Below are 15924 nucleotides of genomic sequence, written 5' to 3' on the forward strand. Positions count from 1 at the left end.
ATTTTGCACTTCTAAATTATGATCCGCTCCCACACCAGCGGCTCTTTCGCCTTCCCGTTCTCCTAAACTTCTCTTCCCCTTCCTGACCCTTGCAATATAAATAACAAAGTGGATGGGTGGTTGGGCCTACTGAGTATTGGAACAGTTGGTCCTAGGAGAAAACACTTTGCAGGAAATAGCTATGGTATTTTAAAAACTTGGGAGCAGTTACCTTACCTTTCTCCTAGCAACGGGGAGACACAGTCAGTAGGAGAAAAGAATGGAATAATAAAATCTTTTATGCCCGTATTTCTATGGCTCTTCAGAGCCTTCCTGCCGTCTTTGATACTTCACAGACACAGGTAGTTTTCAAATTCGCCTAGGAACAGATTTAAATGTCAGGACAGTGAAATTTCCCCATGTAGTTTTCTACTTAATGCCTTAGCTTTTCAGGGAAAAGTTTTGAATAAAATAACCCAGAACAAGCTGCTCTTACTACCTTGTGCCAGAAGTCATTGTCCTCCCACGCTGCAAGCATCTCAGAGGTACTACAGGTATTTAATTAGCAAAGTGCTTCACAAAAGAAAGATAAATGTTCACACTATAAGAAAAAACACTGCCTTTCAGGAAACAAGAGGGACAAGAGATGCATAAAGTTTTAGTAGAGTTCCAGTCAGCTTTACTCACCCTTTTCATATTTTCTAAGCTTTCCATTTAGCATAAGAAAAAACCCTCTCTTTCAGTGCATATTCACACTACTGCCTTGATCATAGGAAAATGGAACACCTCCAGTGCAGGATAATTAAGTGCATCTGTAATCCAATTAGTAATTCATTGGTCTCCACACAAGCAGTGGCTTTGTTCTTAGACCACAGAAAACCTGTTCATTACTCAGTTTAAAAAAAACCCAAACAACCAACCCCACAAACAAAACAAGGCAGAAGGAAAAACAGCCCAAATGCAACTTGCATAAGTTGTAAAGAAAGCTCAAGTACAGAAAGCAATAATGCTAATTTAAGTAACAATAAACACCTATCAACAACATTCCAAGTTTCTCTTCTTTCTTTCTTGCTCTGTGATAAATTTCTCTTCCCAAACCATCCTGATTGATGCTAATGTCTGTTTGGTTTTATTCTCAGTGCCTACTTACAGACAAAACCACTACAACAAACTCAAACACTGAAGCAATCAGAGGAGTTCTATGTAGAGTTACTAAAAACAAGTTAATCTAGCTTTTGAATCAAAGATATGGTAATTCTGGAGTACTGGAAAGCTGTTTTTCCAAATAACATGCCTGGGCACATCAACAGTCATGAGTCTGATACTCAAATATCTGCTGAAACTGTCAGCGGATGTACTAAGGGCAAAATAGTCATTGAGAACCATATTTTAAGGTATAGAAAGTTCATGCTTTAACTGCCAGTTACGTTTTCCTTAGTCCTTCAGCATAATGACAGACATTGTGCAACCATGAATGGGATTCATCAGGTCTTCTGCTAAACAATCTCTCTTGGAAAACAGATATAACACAGGATAAAATAAATATAAAATATATTGTAAATATAACGGAAAGCAGATTGTGTGGTGCTTTTCTCCCATGTACTCATTTATGTGAATTTGAATATTACAGTCCAACATAAATTACACAAAATGATCTAATTATAACTACTGGAGGGTTTGGGGTTGCTCTTTGGGTTTTTGTTTTTGTTTTGTTTTGTTTTTTTGCTTTTTGCTGTCAATTACCTTGTATCAGCTTTCAAAAATATGATAGCATCCTTGTAGTGACATTTCAATATGCCCTATTCTCAAGCACTTCTATTAAATTAATTATCTGAAAATATCAGACGCTGCCAGTTCTGAGGGATGACACTGAGACCGAGCAGGAAGCTGCTCGCAGCGCTTCTGAAGTCTCCACGCTCACCAAACAACAGCACAGGAGGAACCATGGGCGTGCATTTGAAGCCTGTTCTCTGTGCAGTACCAGAGCTGTTTGAACACAGTCCAAAGACATGGAAAAATAGCACTCAGCTTTTCCTTAGGTGAGCAGTCCGAATGTCCAGTTTCCCACTTCCCTATGCCTTTTCCCCACAGAGCAAGTTCACTGATGGGCTTCCTACTTACTACACGTAGAGATGCTTCCATATTATGTATTGAGTAATTAATGGTAAAAAATTGTAGCAGAGACTTTTTTCCCGACAAAAATGAATATGCTATTGTATTCTCCCGGTGGTATATATTCAGGTGCTTGTACATATATTTTACCTATTGCATTAATAAATTGTCAAACAATAACAAGATGTTAAAAACCCAGAGTCTGTTTTTCTACAAGGTGTGTAGCTGAACAACTGTATATACCTCAAAAATTGGCTTTCCTCCTTCTCTCTGATATTCAACATGTATTATGAGGGAAAAGTTTGGAATTCTTTTAAACTAGAAATATTCTAACTTCATTGAATTAAATAACTCCTTAATTTTTTTCATATGTTCTGGGAGAAACTACACACTCCCATTTGTCTTCTTGAATTTTAGCAAATAACAGGATCTTTTCCTGGCTACAGTAAGACTGAAGTTTAAGAAAGTATTTGAAGCCTTCATGAATAAAGATAATTCTGATGTAGAATAATAAGTCTTTCAGTAAAGTAGCCTATGATTCCATCCTCTCCTTTTGTGCGAGCATATTGCAACTAAAGAAGGCTTCTTAACTTACAGTGAATATATATTTAAATGGTGAGGTTCAAAGAAAAACTAAATATTAGAACACTGAGTTCAGGTTTAAATTAAAACTTTGGGTCTTATGAGTTTGAATCTTCTCACTAATTCAGAGCACTCTTATAGGACTGCATTAGCCTCTAGTTTATAACACTTTCTAGATTAGATCATAATTCTATTCCTCATTTAATTTGTCAGCTTTGTATAAGCATTTTTCACTGTACCAAACAGCAAAAATGAACAGCTCCAGTTTTGCTGAACAAATAACTCACAACAATGTTTTGCCCAGGGTTTATCTGGTGTACCGGTCACTCTATAACATGGTAAGCTCATTTCTTACATTATTACTCAAAGACCCCCATACCCTGTTGTCAATGTGTTAAGAGAATCTATGTAAAATAAAAATACTGAATGGCATAACATTCCTGAAAATGAGATTAACTGTAGCATTCAATTTTTAAAGTATTCAAAATACATAACCACAGCAAAGTGTTGGAGTTTGAGAAAGATTTATCTCCTTTTGATTCACACTTCCATACATGTTCGAGGCTTTTCCATCAAGGTGTTTCAGCTTTCATGTTACATTCTTAGGTAACATAATCCCACCTACACAAGAAATACGACAAAAATATTACTAATAAAGTAAAACTGGTGTGGCTCCTTTCATGTCTCATAATTTTCTTACATCTTAGCACAGTAATTTCTCTGTTTTGTGTGATTTATAGGTTTCAAGGCCAGAAAGATTGTTTTTGATTGTCTAGTCTTATTTCCTGCATAATACAAATTACAGGCTGTCAGCTAGTACATGAGAGACCTTCTCTTAAACAGTTTAATGGCTAAGAACCTAGGAAATGTATTTTTAGACTTCCTGAAGTCTGCTCTTCTGACTTGGGTCTCAAGAGTATGCCAACTAGGTAGAGAAGTATAGGCACATTCTTGCCTCCCAAGGTGGATAATTAGCATGACCTAGATATATGTACATTTCTGAGAGTTATATGTACTTATTAAAAGCTATAGGGCTGATATACAGATCTTTTAGGTGTTTTGAAAAGGAAAATATTAATTAGACTTTCGGTTTACTTTTATAACAGCTCAATAAATGCAGAATTTTCAAAAACCTGTTTCTTTAACAAGCCTATTCATTTCAAGGACAACTGAAATGGGTAGTTCTGTTAGCAAGGTGTAACTCTCTCATCTATTTTAGAACACTGAATAAATATCAAATACATGTGTTTTCCTGGAAGAGAGAATAAATGACACATAATAGTCATTTACAAATGACTTATGGATTACACATTAGTAATTTTTATTACATATTTGTTATTATATAAAACTTGAGATAGAGGCATTCCTGAGAGGTAAATTCATAAAATACAGCAGGTTTTATTTATCTGTGTATATTTATCTGCCTACATTCTGAATGCAGCTACATGTATGTACTACGTGTATATACTAACAAAAATTGTTGAGGAATTTGTGTTTAGAAATGTAAATTACTTAATCTGTTTTACTCCATGTATTCAGTGCTTCCCAGTGATTTCAACAGGAATACAGGAATTTATCCTCTTCACAGTAGTCCAAACAGCTCCTTTCTCTGCTCTGAGGAAGTAGGTAGCAGTCGACCAACAGTGGGACTCAGGTGGCTTTTTGTAACGTTCAGAATATAGATTTGCTAGAGATATCTTGTCTCATATAGGTTATATGGTTATGTGTGGATATAACAGTTCTATACAGATAAATATGTTGCACAAGAATCACACATAATTACAATTCCCAAGTTTACTTTTGTTCCTTCAATCTTGTACTTAGATACTTTTATATCATTCTTTCCTGAAATAAAATTTTTCTTCTAATATTATAATATAGTTATAGTCATGGACTGCATTCTTATTTGAATAATTCATTGCAGAGAAATATAGAGACAAAAAATCTGCTAAGGACATTTAAAAAATCAGTTCATGACTGACAAAGACACAACTACATTTTCATGCGTTTGAAGGTGTATAATGATGTAAGCACCTTGAGGGATACCTCCAAAATTCATACTTTGCACAAACATTCAGGTGAAATGAGAACACCGGTTCAGTATTTGTACCACAATGAGCTGGAGGTGTTTAAATTAAAATAGAAATTTTTGAAATCTCGCGTCGTCTTTGTGACGATGGAAACAAACACTAGTGTTACAGTTCAATAGAACTACACCCAAATGACCCCTCTAAAATTGAAAACTACATAACAACTAGTCAGTAGTTGCACTTGATACAAATAATATCAAATATCCATTTAAATCATTATTCATTCATAGTGCAAATATCATTGCCAAAGAGGTATTTGGCTTTAAAACTAATGTATGCTTTGTTTTGCACAGGTTCCATAGCAAAATTGCATCTTGTAACTTATATGTACACAAACATAATTTTCGATGGTGATTTGCCTGTAAACGAACTTGATGATTTTTTTTTTAAGATTTCTTATGGACTTCTGCAAATACTGAAGTATCTTGAAAGACCAAGCGATTAAGCAGAGCCATTAAGTGGGAAAATCAAAAGACCAGCTTGTATTACCAGCAAAATGTCTGTAATGCCTTTTTTCTGAGACTGAAAGCACTTATCTGGCACCTTTTTGAAATGATCCAAGTTCTTCTTAATAAAGATACTCAGGGTCAATGAAGTAGGAAATCAGGTAAATTATTTCTGACTTTTAGTCCTAGAGAGAGATGTTACTGTTGGTTGGGAGCAGGGTCACATAAGTACCAATGTAGTGGAATCTCTCTGGGTACTCAGCTAAAAATTATGCTTCATAACCAGAATATTAATGGTCACAGGAAGATATTTTGCCTCCTTTCCTTTGGGTGGATACTCTTGGAAATGGGATAGCCATGGCTCATGATATGGAATTAGGACAGATCTATTAACTAAGGGTAACTCCAACAGAAAATTTAGACATACTCATCATCATGGCTAGGCTTCGCGAACGAAGATTTGGGAAGGGCTCTACCCACTTTTCTTGCAAGCGCGTTGGTGGCTAAAAAGGCCAATACGAGAGAGGCAAGTCCGGTTGCAAAAGACACAGCAGAAAGACTCCTTAGATGGTATATTCTGCAAGGCACGATTCTTTCTGCGTTGTCTTTTCTCCTCAAGGGTGATCCTGCGTGCTTTCTCAAAAGCATCAGCAGCGTTATAAATGGTCTGTCTCCAGGCCTCCCGATTAGAGGCCAGAGTGGACCAGTTATGGTGGTCAATATGCCCGAGGCTGAGTTGTTGCTTCAGGGAGTCCTTGTATCTTTTCTTTGGAGCTCCTCTCTTGCGGCAGCCGGTGGCAAGTTCACCATAAAGCAGGATCTTAGGGAGGCGGTGGTCCTTCATCCTGGAGACGTGCCCTGCCCAGCGCAGTTGCGTTCTCAGTAACATGGCCTCAATACTTGTGATTGCTGCCTGTTTGAGAACAGATGTATTGGTCACATAATCTGACCAGTGGATGTTTAGGATTGTATGGAGGCAGCATTGATGGAAGCGTACTAGGAGACGCAGGTGGTGGCGGTAGATGACCCATGATTCGGAACCATATAAAAGAGTAGACAGCACTATGGCTCTGTAAACACTGATCTTGGTACTTTTCTTCAAGTGTTTATTACGCCATACTCTTTTATGGAGTTTTCCAAAAGCACTATATGCCTTTGCTAACCTATTGTCTATCTCCCCGTCAATCTTACCATCCGAGGAGATGAGGCTGCCTAGGTAATTAAACTGTTGGGCTGATTTGAGTTCTGACTGGCCAATGGTGATGTGGGGATGATGGAAGACTTCCTGAGGTGCAGGCTGATGGAGAACTTCTGTCTTCTTTAAGCTGACTTCCAGCCCAAAGAGCTCAGCAGCATCTGCAAAGCAGGATGTTAAACGCTGCAGAGCTGCTTCTGTGTGGGCAACAAGGGCGGCGTCATCAGCGTAAAGCAGCTCCCGGACAAGATGGTTTAGGGTCTTAGTATGGGCCTTCAGTCGCCTTAGGTTGAATAGGCTTCCATCAGTACGATATCGAATGTAGATACCGTCCTGATCATCAAGGTCTGCCGTGGCCCTGTGGAGCATCATACTGAAAAAGTCTGTGAATAGGGTAGGAGCGAGAACGCAGCCTTGTTTCCCACCGTTCTTTATTAGAAAGGGCTCAGAAAGTGAGTTGCCATATCTGACTTGGCCGTGCTGATCCTCATGAAGTGAGATGATCATTTTAAGGAACTTGGGGGGACAACCTATTCCCCAAGTTCCTTAAGACATACTCACTTACTGCTGAATTTTACTTTCCAGGCAGACTTCCCTCTGTCTGAAGAATATGCAAAGGCAGATAAAATGAATTAGACCCAGCTGCTTTTATTTCCTTCCACCCCCAATGCTGTGATGCCAACTGTGCCAGGTGTGGCTTACCAGTTTCTCTGGTAGCCTCTTGTTATCCAAGGTTGCTTCTATACAGCTTTATTAGTTGTCAGTGAATCAGTCCAGATATTTCCTTTCTTTAATGAACAAATGTCTACTGTAAGCAGGCAACAACAGCCTTTAAAAATGAAATGCTGTGCTGATCAGAAAATTATCGTGAGTGCCAACAGAAAAAAACCCAGAATATAACTTTAATGAGGATAAAAAGGACTTCCTTCTCTAGAATAAATGAATTCAATACAGAGATTCAGTCACTTTCATTTCCTCCCAAGTCTGGAAAAAACATATCTGGATAACAGGTTGGTATCTATGGAAACCATTAAAAGAACGATGAAGGCAGAACTTCATAGCAAAGTCCATGTTCCATGGTCCATACTCATTTCCTATGAAAGTCTTCTCCTTTGTGCTCCTAAATTTCCAGTTCATTGCACAATTTCACTGTTCTACTGATACTTAATTGCTCTTGATGAACCCTTAAAGTAAAGATAGAAAGCCACCTTCAAGCAATTAAGAATGTCAGGGTTATAGAAGGACTTGAATATCAAGAAATAGATATGCTATTAGTATCAGTGCAAATTATATTGTTTAATTAAAAGACTTTAAAGAAGACTGGATAATTCAAATTTCAGTTGTTTCTAAGTAGCTTGGCATATTATTACAGCCAAAGAAAATTACTGTAGAGTAGGTTAAAAATTTTGTTTGTAGCATTTTTATTTCTACAAGAACAATCAATTTTGACCAGACTATTTAAATAGTCTTTCGATTCTTTTGCAGGGAGTCATTCTTGGTAGAAAAATATCACTATGATGTGCATTTAGAGAGTATCGTCCACATTTTCAGTTACACTCGTACAATTTTAAAGTGGTTTTCTTAAGAGTTCTTCACTTTCTTTAAATTTAGTTTCTTTAGAAATTGTGATCATTTACTCTGGAATTTAGTATGCCTGCATGTAGACAAACCTTAGAGATGTTTGAAAATATGCCTCTTTGGGGCTCTAATTTCTTTCCACTTAGCTGGTGAAACTCCTTTGAGCGTGATTGATTGGATGAATGTTAAAATCAGTTGAGACTTCTGTTCTAAGTGAGATGTACAATAATCTCCAATCACTTTTGATTTCCACTGAAATAATAGAAATTAGAGTCTGTTGGGCTCATTTGTTTAGTTGCTCTTGTAGACTTCAAGGGCTGAATTTTATCCTAGGAAAGTTTTAGCTGTAGTGCTATCTTGGAGTGAAGCTGAAATCTTTAGTGTCACTCTACCAATGTATTTGGCTCACAGGAAGGTTCCAGGATACTCTACAGAATATCCAAGGAATACACCTCTCTCAAATATCTGTTTCATTGGAAATGCCTATGAAATGTGTATAAAACTCTCACGGAATTTCATTGTGCAGAAAAGACTCAGTTCACTGCAGCTTTAAATTCTTATTTGTGTACATTTATATATATATAAATTAAAAGAAAAGTGCTTTAAGGAAAACATGCCTAGTTTTCCTATTTATTGCTTACCTGGTGAATATTTTTTTTATCTTTTCAGAGTGACAGCTTAACTGTTTTCCGTCCTCAATAAATCCCCTCATACTTTTTGGCCTGAAATACATATCTTTCATGTTGAATGAGATCTAATATTATTTTGAAAGGTTTTCTGTCAGTATACCCATCTTCTGGATGCTCAAAGTGGAGCCTTGTGTTGAGGATGTCTAAGACATGTACTATCTTACATTACAATGTTTTCTGAACCCAGCAGAAGCCTACACTTTTGCAAATATAACATTTCTATTACATTAAATCCCTCACAGTTGCACATTTATTTTCTTTTTGCTGAATCAATAGATCTATGACATATATACCTATGTATATATGATACATGGTAATTTTGAGTGATGCCAGAATGATTCAGAATATGGTAAATGCTTTATTTTGGTGATGGAAAGGTGTTAGAACTCATGATGTGGACTGGATATGTGGACCATGTGGCGACTTTATTTTAAATATAAATGTGTTCCCCTTTCTTCAAAAAATTTTCTTAATATTTGTGGCAGGTCCATACCATTTCTTTTCTTACTGCTGATCAGGAATCAGCCATCTCAGATATAATTTTGGGTACACGTGTGACAAGACAGAATTTGCATTTCTGTTCCTGATGTTGATTGGTTTCTTCTGAGCCATGTACTTCAGATAGAAAACTTCTTCATGTTCTGCTACAGCTTTTCTCCTTAGGGACCATTAATTGATCACATTTCAACATAAAGTTGAATCTGCATCTTCAAATGACATATTCCAGGGTTGCTTGGCATCACTCACTAAAGTGTAAGGAAATTACTTGCTTCAATGCATCACAACAAACACTTAATGTATAGTTCATTATGATATTCAACAAAAATTTGGACATGTTGATCATTAAAATATAAGGATAGTATAAATATTTATTGGAACATATATGTCTAGGCAAAGGGGCATGGGTTACACAAGAACTTAATTGTAATATTTTTGGTGAGCAGCAGCCTCTATTTAACTATATTTATGAGGTTCTTTAGGAAAAAAAAGTCATTATAGAACAGATATTATGTGTAGCTACTGCTCTTTGGAGTACTTTGAGGAGCTTTATATTTTAGCTTATTAATTTATTAAAAAATGTCATTCTCATTAAAAATCATATTAATTTGATAGAGAATATTTTTAAAATTCTCATGTTCATAATTTTGTAAATTATGCAAGACTTCAGGATGTTTGTGACCTGTAAAAGTGAGGATAAATTTTAAACATTATTGATTTTTTTTATCAGTAGAAGCAACTGTGAGATTGAGCAGGGAAGCGCAAGTTATCCATTCTTCTGCTGTAATGTCACTTAGAAACCATTTCAGTTGCCTGACCTTGGCAACCCCATTATGTGTAAAACTCCTAAATTAACTCACTTCAGCTCTAACAGTGAGTCTTTCAAATAAGCTGCTATCACCTGGGATACACAACTATGTGAACAAGTACAGAGAGTCAAGAATGCCCTCCATCCATGTTTTGCACTTGCCAGGTAAAAGCCAGCTGCAGTTGAGAAGGCATGTAACTGAATCCAAGGCAACAGGGCACTGAGCCAAAAATAATGAGCTGTGCTAGAGCTTAGGGCTGTACCAAAGCATTTACATGGCTTCTGGACTGTTGGTGGCCCAGGTCAAGGAAGGCTGGAGGATGGATGTCTCGCAGACCCACTTTGAAGCAGCTCACACAAAAGCAGATGAGAATAGTATAGGCTTTTCAACAATTCATTGAGGAACAGAGAGTGTAAGAGGCCAAGACAATTTTAGTTCTTTGAAAACAGACCAAAAATAAAAATCACAGCAAGATGAACTTCTGGTCGCAGTAAGGTTAATGACTGAATTACACATAGTTTGATGTTAGGGGAGGTTACTGGCACAAGGTGATGTTTGTGTAAGCACTACATAACACACCATTTTAATGCTCATGATTGTTGAAGGATTTATTTAAATTGTTTTTATTTTTCAGTGTCCTAATTTTCCAGTTGTCAAATGAATTGTGTGACTGATAATTAACGAGTTAGTGGCATCACTTTGGTGTTACAGATATTGTAAGATAGCTAGTGCAGTACAAAACTTGCCCTCCTTTGGTAAGAAGTTGACACATATAAATTGCCACTCTAAAGTCTTTCTTCAGCAATTAAAAACAGCACACCAAATACCAGCACATTAAAAGCCTCTAATCTAATACAATAAATTGCAGTTGTACTATCAATCTTTTGGTAGAAACACTTATTGTTCAGCTGGCTAACATTTAATAGTTTGCTAGGGACCTGAGTGGCTCATAATTTGAAGCTGCACATAATCTCCAAAGTAATAGAACAGGAGTATGAACACAGTATTTAGTTATAGAATGAGTAATATATGTAGTGAAAAGTAGGCTATTTACATAGAAATAAACTACAGGTAAAAATATGCATAGGCTTAAGAGAAGTGCAATATAAAAAAGGAAGTAATATGTCACTACATTATAGTTTCTGAATTATAAATTCCTTTCATTGCTCATCAAAAGAATATGAAAAGGAGGAGATAGGTTTTAAAAAAAAATAAAAGAAGAAATTGAGTGTTTTACATTAGTTGCCATGTAAGTTTAGTTGTATTACTATCAATTACATAATAATTCTTCATGACTTTGACGAGGTAAGGCCCATAGGCAGAAATGGTAGTTTTATTAGACCACCTCCAATAGTTGGAGAAAACAGACAACATTTCTTTGGGTAAACATTTGTTTTGGGCAAACAAATCCTTTTCCATGTCTATTATGAGCAGCAAATTCCATTTTTGCTTCAAATTCAAACAATTGCTCTGAGCAGCATATTCAAGTGATCTAATAAAAACATGAACCCCATTTACAAACCTTACCTTGCCTATGTCTTTCCATCACAGCTCTGACAACTCCACTGCTAAAGTCGAATACAAGTAGGTGATTTCCATGGGACATAAAAGGAATTCCTATGTATTTCTGAACATATACAATGCTTATCAGAAAATAAATGAACGCTGGTATATCTAAAAGATTGCAGCTCTTCCTAGAATTAGGCATAGCATCTACAAGGAGTAATGGATCAGGAAACAATTTTGTGTAGCTCTAAAGTTATGAGACAAGCTTTTACACTGGATCTCAGCTTTATGATATACCCTCATTTGTGTCAGCTGGTTTTGCACCTAGACCAGGTTATACGACCTGAAGTACTGACAGAGGTCTCAGCACTTGACATCTTCTGAGCTTTGTTTCTGCCTTTCTCTAAGGGACAATGACAGCTTTGTTAATATAGACAAAGCTTCAATAAAAACTTTGTAAGGAGATTATCCAAATTTATATTTTCAACTAAATGACAAACAGCAGGTGCATCCAGTGAGATGTTACTGGATTTTGTATTGCTTGCCCAGTTGGAGAGGCTGTCTCATCTCTCCTTCCTCTGTCAACACCAGATCCCTGCCTTGTTAACACCCTGCCCTAATTCTGAAGATACACTGATTTTTTTTTTCCTTTTAATTTTCCCAAAGAATATCTACACAATTAAAGGAGATGGTGATACTTCAGCCATTTATACTCTTCAGGACAAATTACATAGTAAAGCTTCTTAAAAATGTTTTATTGCTTACATTTTCAAAATAAGAATAATTCATGATATAATAACTCAGAATTTTGCAATCACTTTTGTTACTGACCTTCCCTACCTCTCAAAGAATGGAACTTACAACGAAAGATTGAACTGGTGCTCCTCTTTTTTTCCTTCATTCCTTTCCATCACTCTCCTAATTTGTTATATTGTCTCGTGTTACATGCGTGTTATCACAGTTTCAAGGTCACATATTTCAGTAGGTGATAATAGTGTAATTTCAGGATAGTCAACAAAATGAGGTAATTTTTCAGTGGTTGAGGGCATGGTTCAATATTGAGGGATATTTTCTGTTACAAGCAACTGGCATTTGTATAAATATAAACCCTTTCCATCCATTTGAACAGATATACACCATTATATTTGCAGAATAAGTGTTGTGATTATCAAAACATAGTAACAATTATTTCTATATTAACTGAATAAATCTAATAATAAAATATTAAAATAAAAATGTAGCCAAATGATTAGATGACTGGTGACTGGTGTTCAAATTATGTCACATGGCACACCATTAAACATTAAACCTAGCTACTATATACAGAGTAATTTTTTGGTGAATATAGTTGTTAAACCTTTAAAAATAAAAAATATAGGTGTCTAAGTATTGTACAATACTTGCAAAGGGTTTTTTTGCTAAAAATCTGATCTCCAGATCAACTAATGATCATAGTATATATTCATAATATTTATATTTCAATCCTTTCATACAAAAATAAATTCTTCAGTGCTGTACATACTATAAAATTTATTCTGTGTACAGAATAGAAAAATAATTCCTCATTATTAAAAATTATATATAGTGTCAAGGTTCAGTTACTATAACATGTCATTTTAAGGTAACTCTACCCAAGACATCTACTGATTAGGAGTAAGATAGCAATAAGAAATATTAAGGAAATCATACATACAAGGTACCATTAAGAAAAACACAAGGAGCAGCCATACAACAAACAAAACAAAATCATCCCATAAAACAAAGAAATCAGTAGATTGGTTTTCATAACTTAAAACTTTTGCTTAAAACTTATGCTAAGCAAGAAGATTTAGAGCTCCAGAACACACACAACCCTTTAAATGGTATCCCATCTATACAGGTACACAGTCTTTCCTGGGAGTCTGATACAAAGAAGAATGAGACACTACAGATTTTTAATTACAGTCTTTGCATCACATGAACTTTCTAGGTTTGGAGACAATAAAGCCAAGACAACAACAAACCTGGATGTTTGTTTCTAATTTAATTAGTTAGGAAAGTATGACCATGCAGATTGGATTCCTGATTTATACGAAGAGTAGGTACACCCTGACAAATGCTTAAGATGAATAGAACTGTATTATTCATCATACATAACAGAGATTAAATGGCTTTTAATGGCCATCTTCTTATCATAAAAATATATTTATAGGATGTCTGTGAACAAGTATCCTTGTAGCAAAACCTGGTGTTTATTTACACAGGGAAAGTCTTGACCCTACTGCACAACTCCTCCAGGAGACAGAAAGTAAACATGGCTGGTATTCTTTACATGAAGAAACAAAAAGAATAAAAAAACCTGAAATAACCCAACACTTCTCTTTGTCGTTCATTCTTCCTCACTTCTTTGTCCAGTTCTTGTCTCAGATATACTCAAAGTGATTAATATACAAGGAAAATCTCAGGACAATGCAATCGGCTGACAGCAGACTTGCTAAAGTCAGTGCTATTCTAAATTAAAACTTATATCAAGCTGTGGACTGACCCTGGACAGATTATCTCCAGAGAGTCCAAGATGAACAACATCATGCTTTTTTTCCTGTGTCTTGTGGTTCAGACTACAATTTTTTGAGAACAGAAAAAGGCATACCTCAAAATGTGGCTGTTATTTCATCCTGTACGCTTTCTATAACTGTAGCCTTCTTTATCAGTGCCAAAGCTCTACATCTCTCACAAAAAACCAGGAGACAAACTTTCAAAATGGTCAGCCTGTACTTTAGGATAATTCTCCTTACCATGATATCCATGAAATATTTACTTTAAGGATATACCTACCTCATGTTATCAGTGCAAAAATTTTACATTTATTTGCATTACTTATATATACATTAAAGTATACTGATGGCATTAAAAATAAAGAAAATCATGTTATACCTTTACTTTTACCTATGGATTTGGTGAAATGGTTCCATGAAGAAAGCATTTCCAGACAAAAAGAGAATAAAGAAGAGGAGAGAAACAACAGTAAGAGTCATGAGTACATGTAAATGCAATACTATATGAACATGAAGAGACAAAGTATAAGGTAAGTGCCTGAAGACAAATGGAGATGCAATCAGTGTCATATTGGGGATTTAGTTTATTTCTTTTCAATCATGTACATGCAGAGAAACACAGAAAAAACCCATGCTTAGATAAGAAAGACTGTCACAAAAGTAACATGGACAACGGTTAGGAGGAAAAAAATCACTGATTTTGTTAGGTAGCAAAATTGTACTCTCAGCATTCCAGAAGCCAGGAGCAGGTGCTTTCTGCACATTTCCAATCAGCCATGCATTAATGTAAATGGACTCTTCAATGTGTACAATGTGGCAAGCTGAGTATCTTCTTTCAGGAGCTATCTGAAGAGTGGTCTTGTGTTTTGTTTATCTTTTACAGAATCACCCATAATTGTATTTTCTGATACATGGAATTTTCTTAATCACTTTCTTATTTCTCTCACCTCTTTTCAGTTATTGTATTGCAAGAGGGGGAGTTGAGGAGGCAGGAAGGACAAAAGCTTACGGAGCAAACAAAAAAAACCAAAAAAATGAAATAAGAAAAGATGTGACTAAAACCATGTGTTCATTTGCAGCCAAAGACAGCTTTCAAGCATTTGCCCATCAGTTGCAGTGATGGATTCAAAGCAGCTACAGAACAAGAAGAAACAATGAAAGCAGAGTGGAAAAGGAACAGAGCCCATACCTTGGTCGCCCATCATCAGGTGCGCCAGACCTTGAAGGGAAACAAGAGCACAGTCAGCAATGAACAAGGGAGCACGGGAAGGTGGTGTTGTCACACTGACAAAAATGTTTTGTGACAGGCATCTGTTTCCTATGAGATGTCTGTATCACAGAGGGAAATCAAAGAGCATTTTTCAACCACTGGTTGGAATGCTTTGGGCTACGAGTAACAGAACTGCAATTCAAACACTGGGTGCTGTTTTATTGTGGGGTTTTTTTTGTAATGTGCAGTAGTTGGGATGACAGAAAACAATAAAATGCTTTCAAATCCAACCAATTCCTTTAATAATCCATCTATATTTATCATATTTTGATTATATTGCTTTGAATACTTTGCTGGGAGGACTTCCTGTCCTCTACAAGTGAAATGACATTTAAAACCTGGAGAAGTTTAAACCTGAAAAATGGGCTGGGTCTGATCTTTTTCCCCTCATAAAAATGAGCATTTCAGGTAATTAAATAAAATTTCTTCATCACATTGAAATGATAATGCAAAGGAGGTCTCCTTATTTGTGTGAAACGTGACAGTAGAATGAATTTGTTCCAGAGAAGGCAAATTATTACATATGCAATATAAAATACATAATAATAAAGAAAATTTAAGTGACAGCTTCTGCAACTACTTCATAAATCTGAGAGAAATAGATTTTGCTTTATATTTGTATTGTGAAATGAAATT

General features: G+C 35.9%; 1 protein-coding gene across 32 annotated transcripts in view; it reads right to left on the reverse strand.

The window, feature by feature from the left end:
- Positions 1-15924, reverse strand: part of NRXN1 (neurexin 1) — a 713001-nt gene that overhangs the window by 619822 nt on the left and 77255 nt on the right. For 18 of the 32 annotated variants that reach the window (XM_027696573.1, XM_027696597.1, XM_027696588.1 and 15 more), the window contains 2 exons: positions 15208-15237; positions 14398-14409 (listed from right to left, as the gene is read on the reverse strand). The exons of 5 other annotated variants lie outside the window; for them this stretch is intronic. In XM_027696573.1, the coding sequence (XP_027552374.1) occupies positions 14398-14409; positions 15208-15237 (42 nt within the window). The remainder of the gene's footprint in view (positions 1-14397; positions 14410-15207; positions 15238-15924) is intronic. 9 more of the 32 variants (XM_027696598.1, XM_027696578.1, XM_027696590.1 and 6 more) reach the window with 1 other exon arrangement.

Source organism: Neopelma chrysocephalum, unplaced genomic scaffold (genome assembly GCF_003984885.1).
Source record: "Neopelma chrysocephalum unplaced genomic scaffold, ASM398488v2 Primary Assembly neopelma1_108, whole genome shotgun sequence".
Taxonomy (NCBI): Eukaryota; Metazoa; Chordata; class Aves; order Passeriformes; family Pipridae; genus Neopelma; species Neopelma chrysocephalum.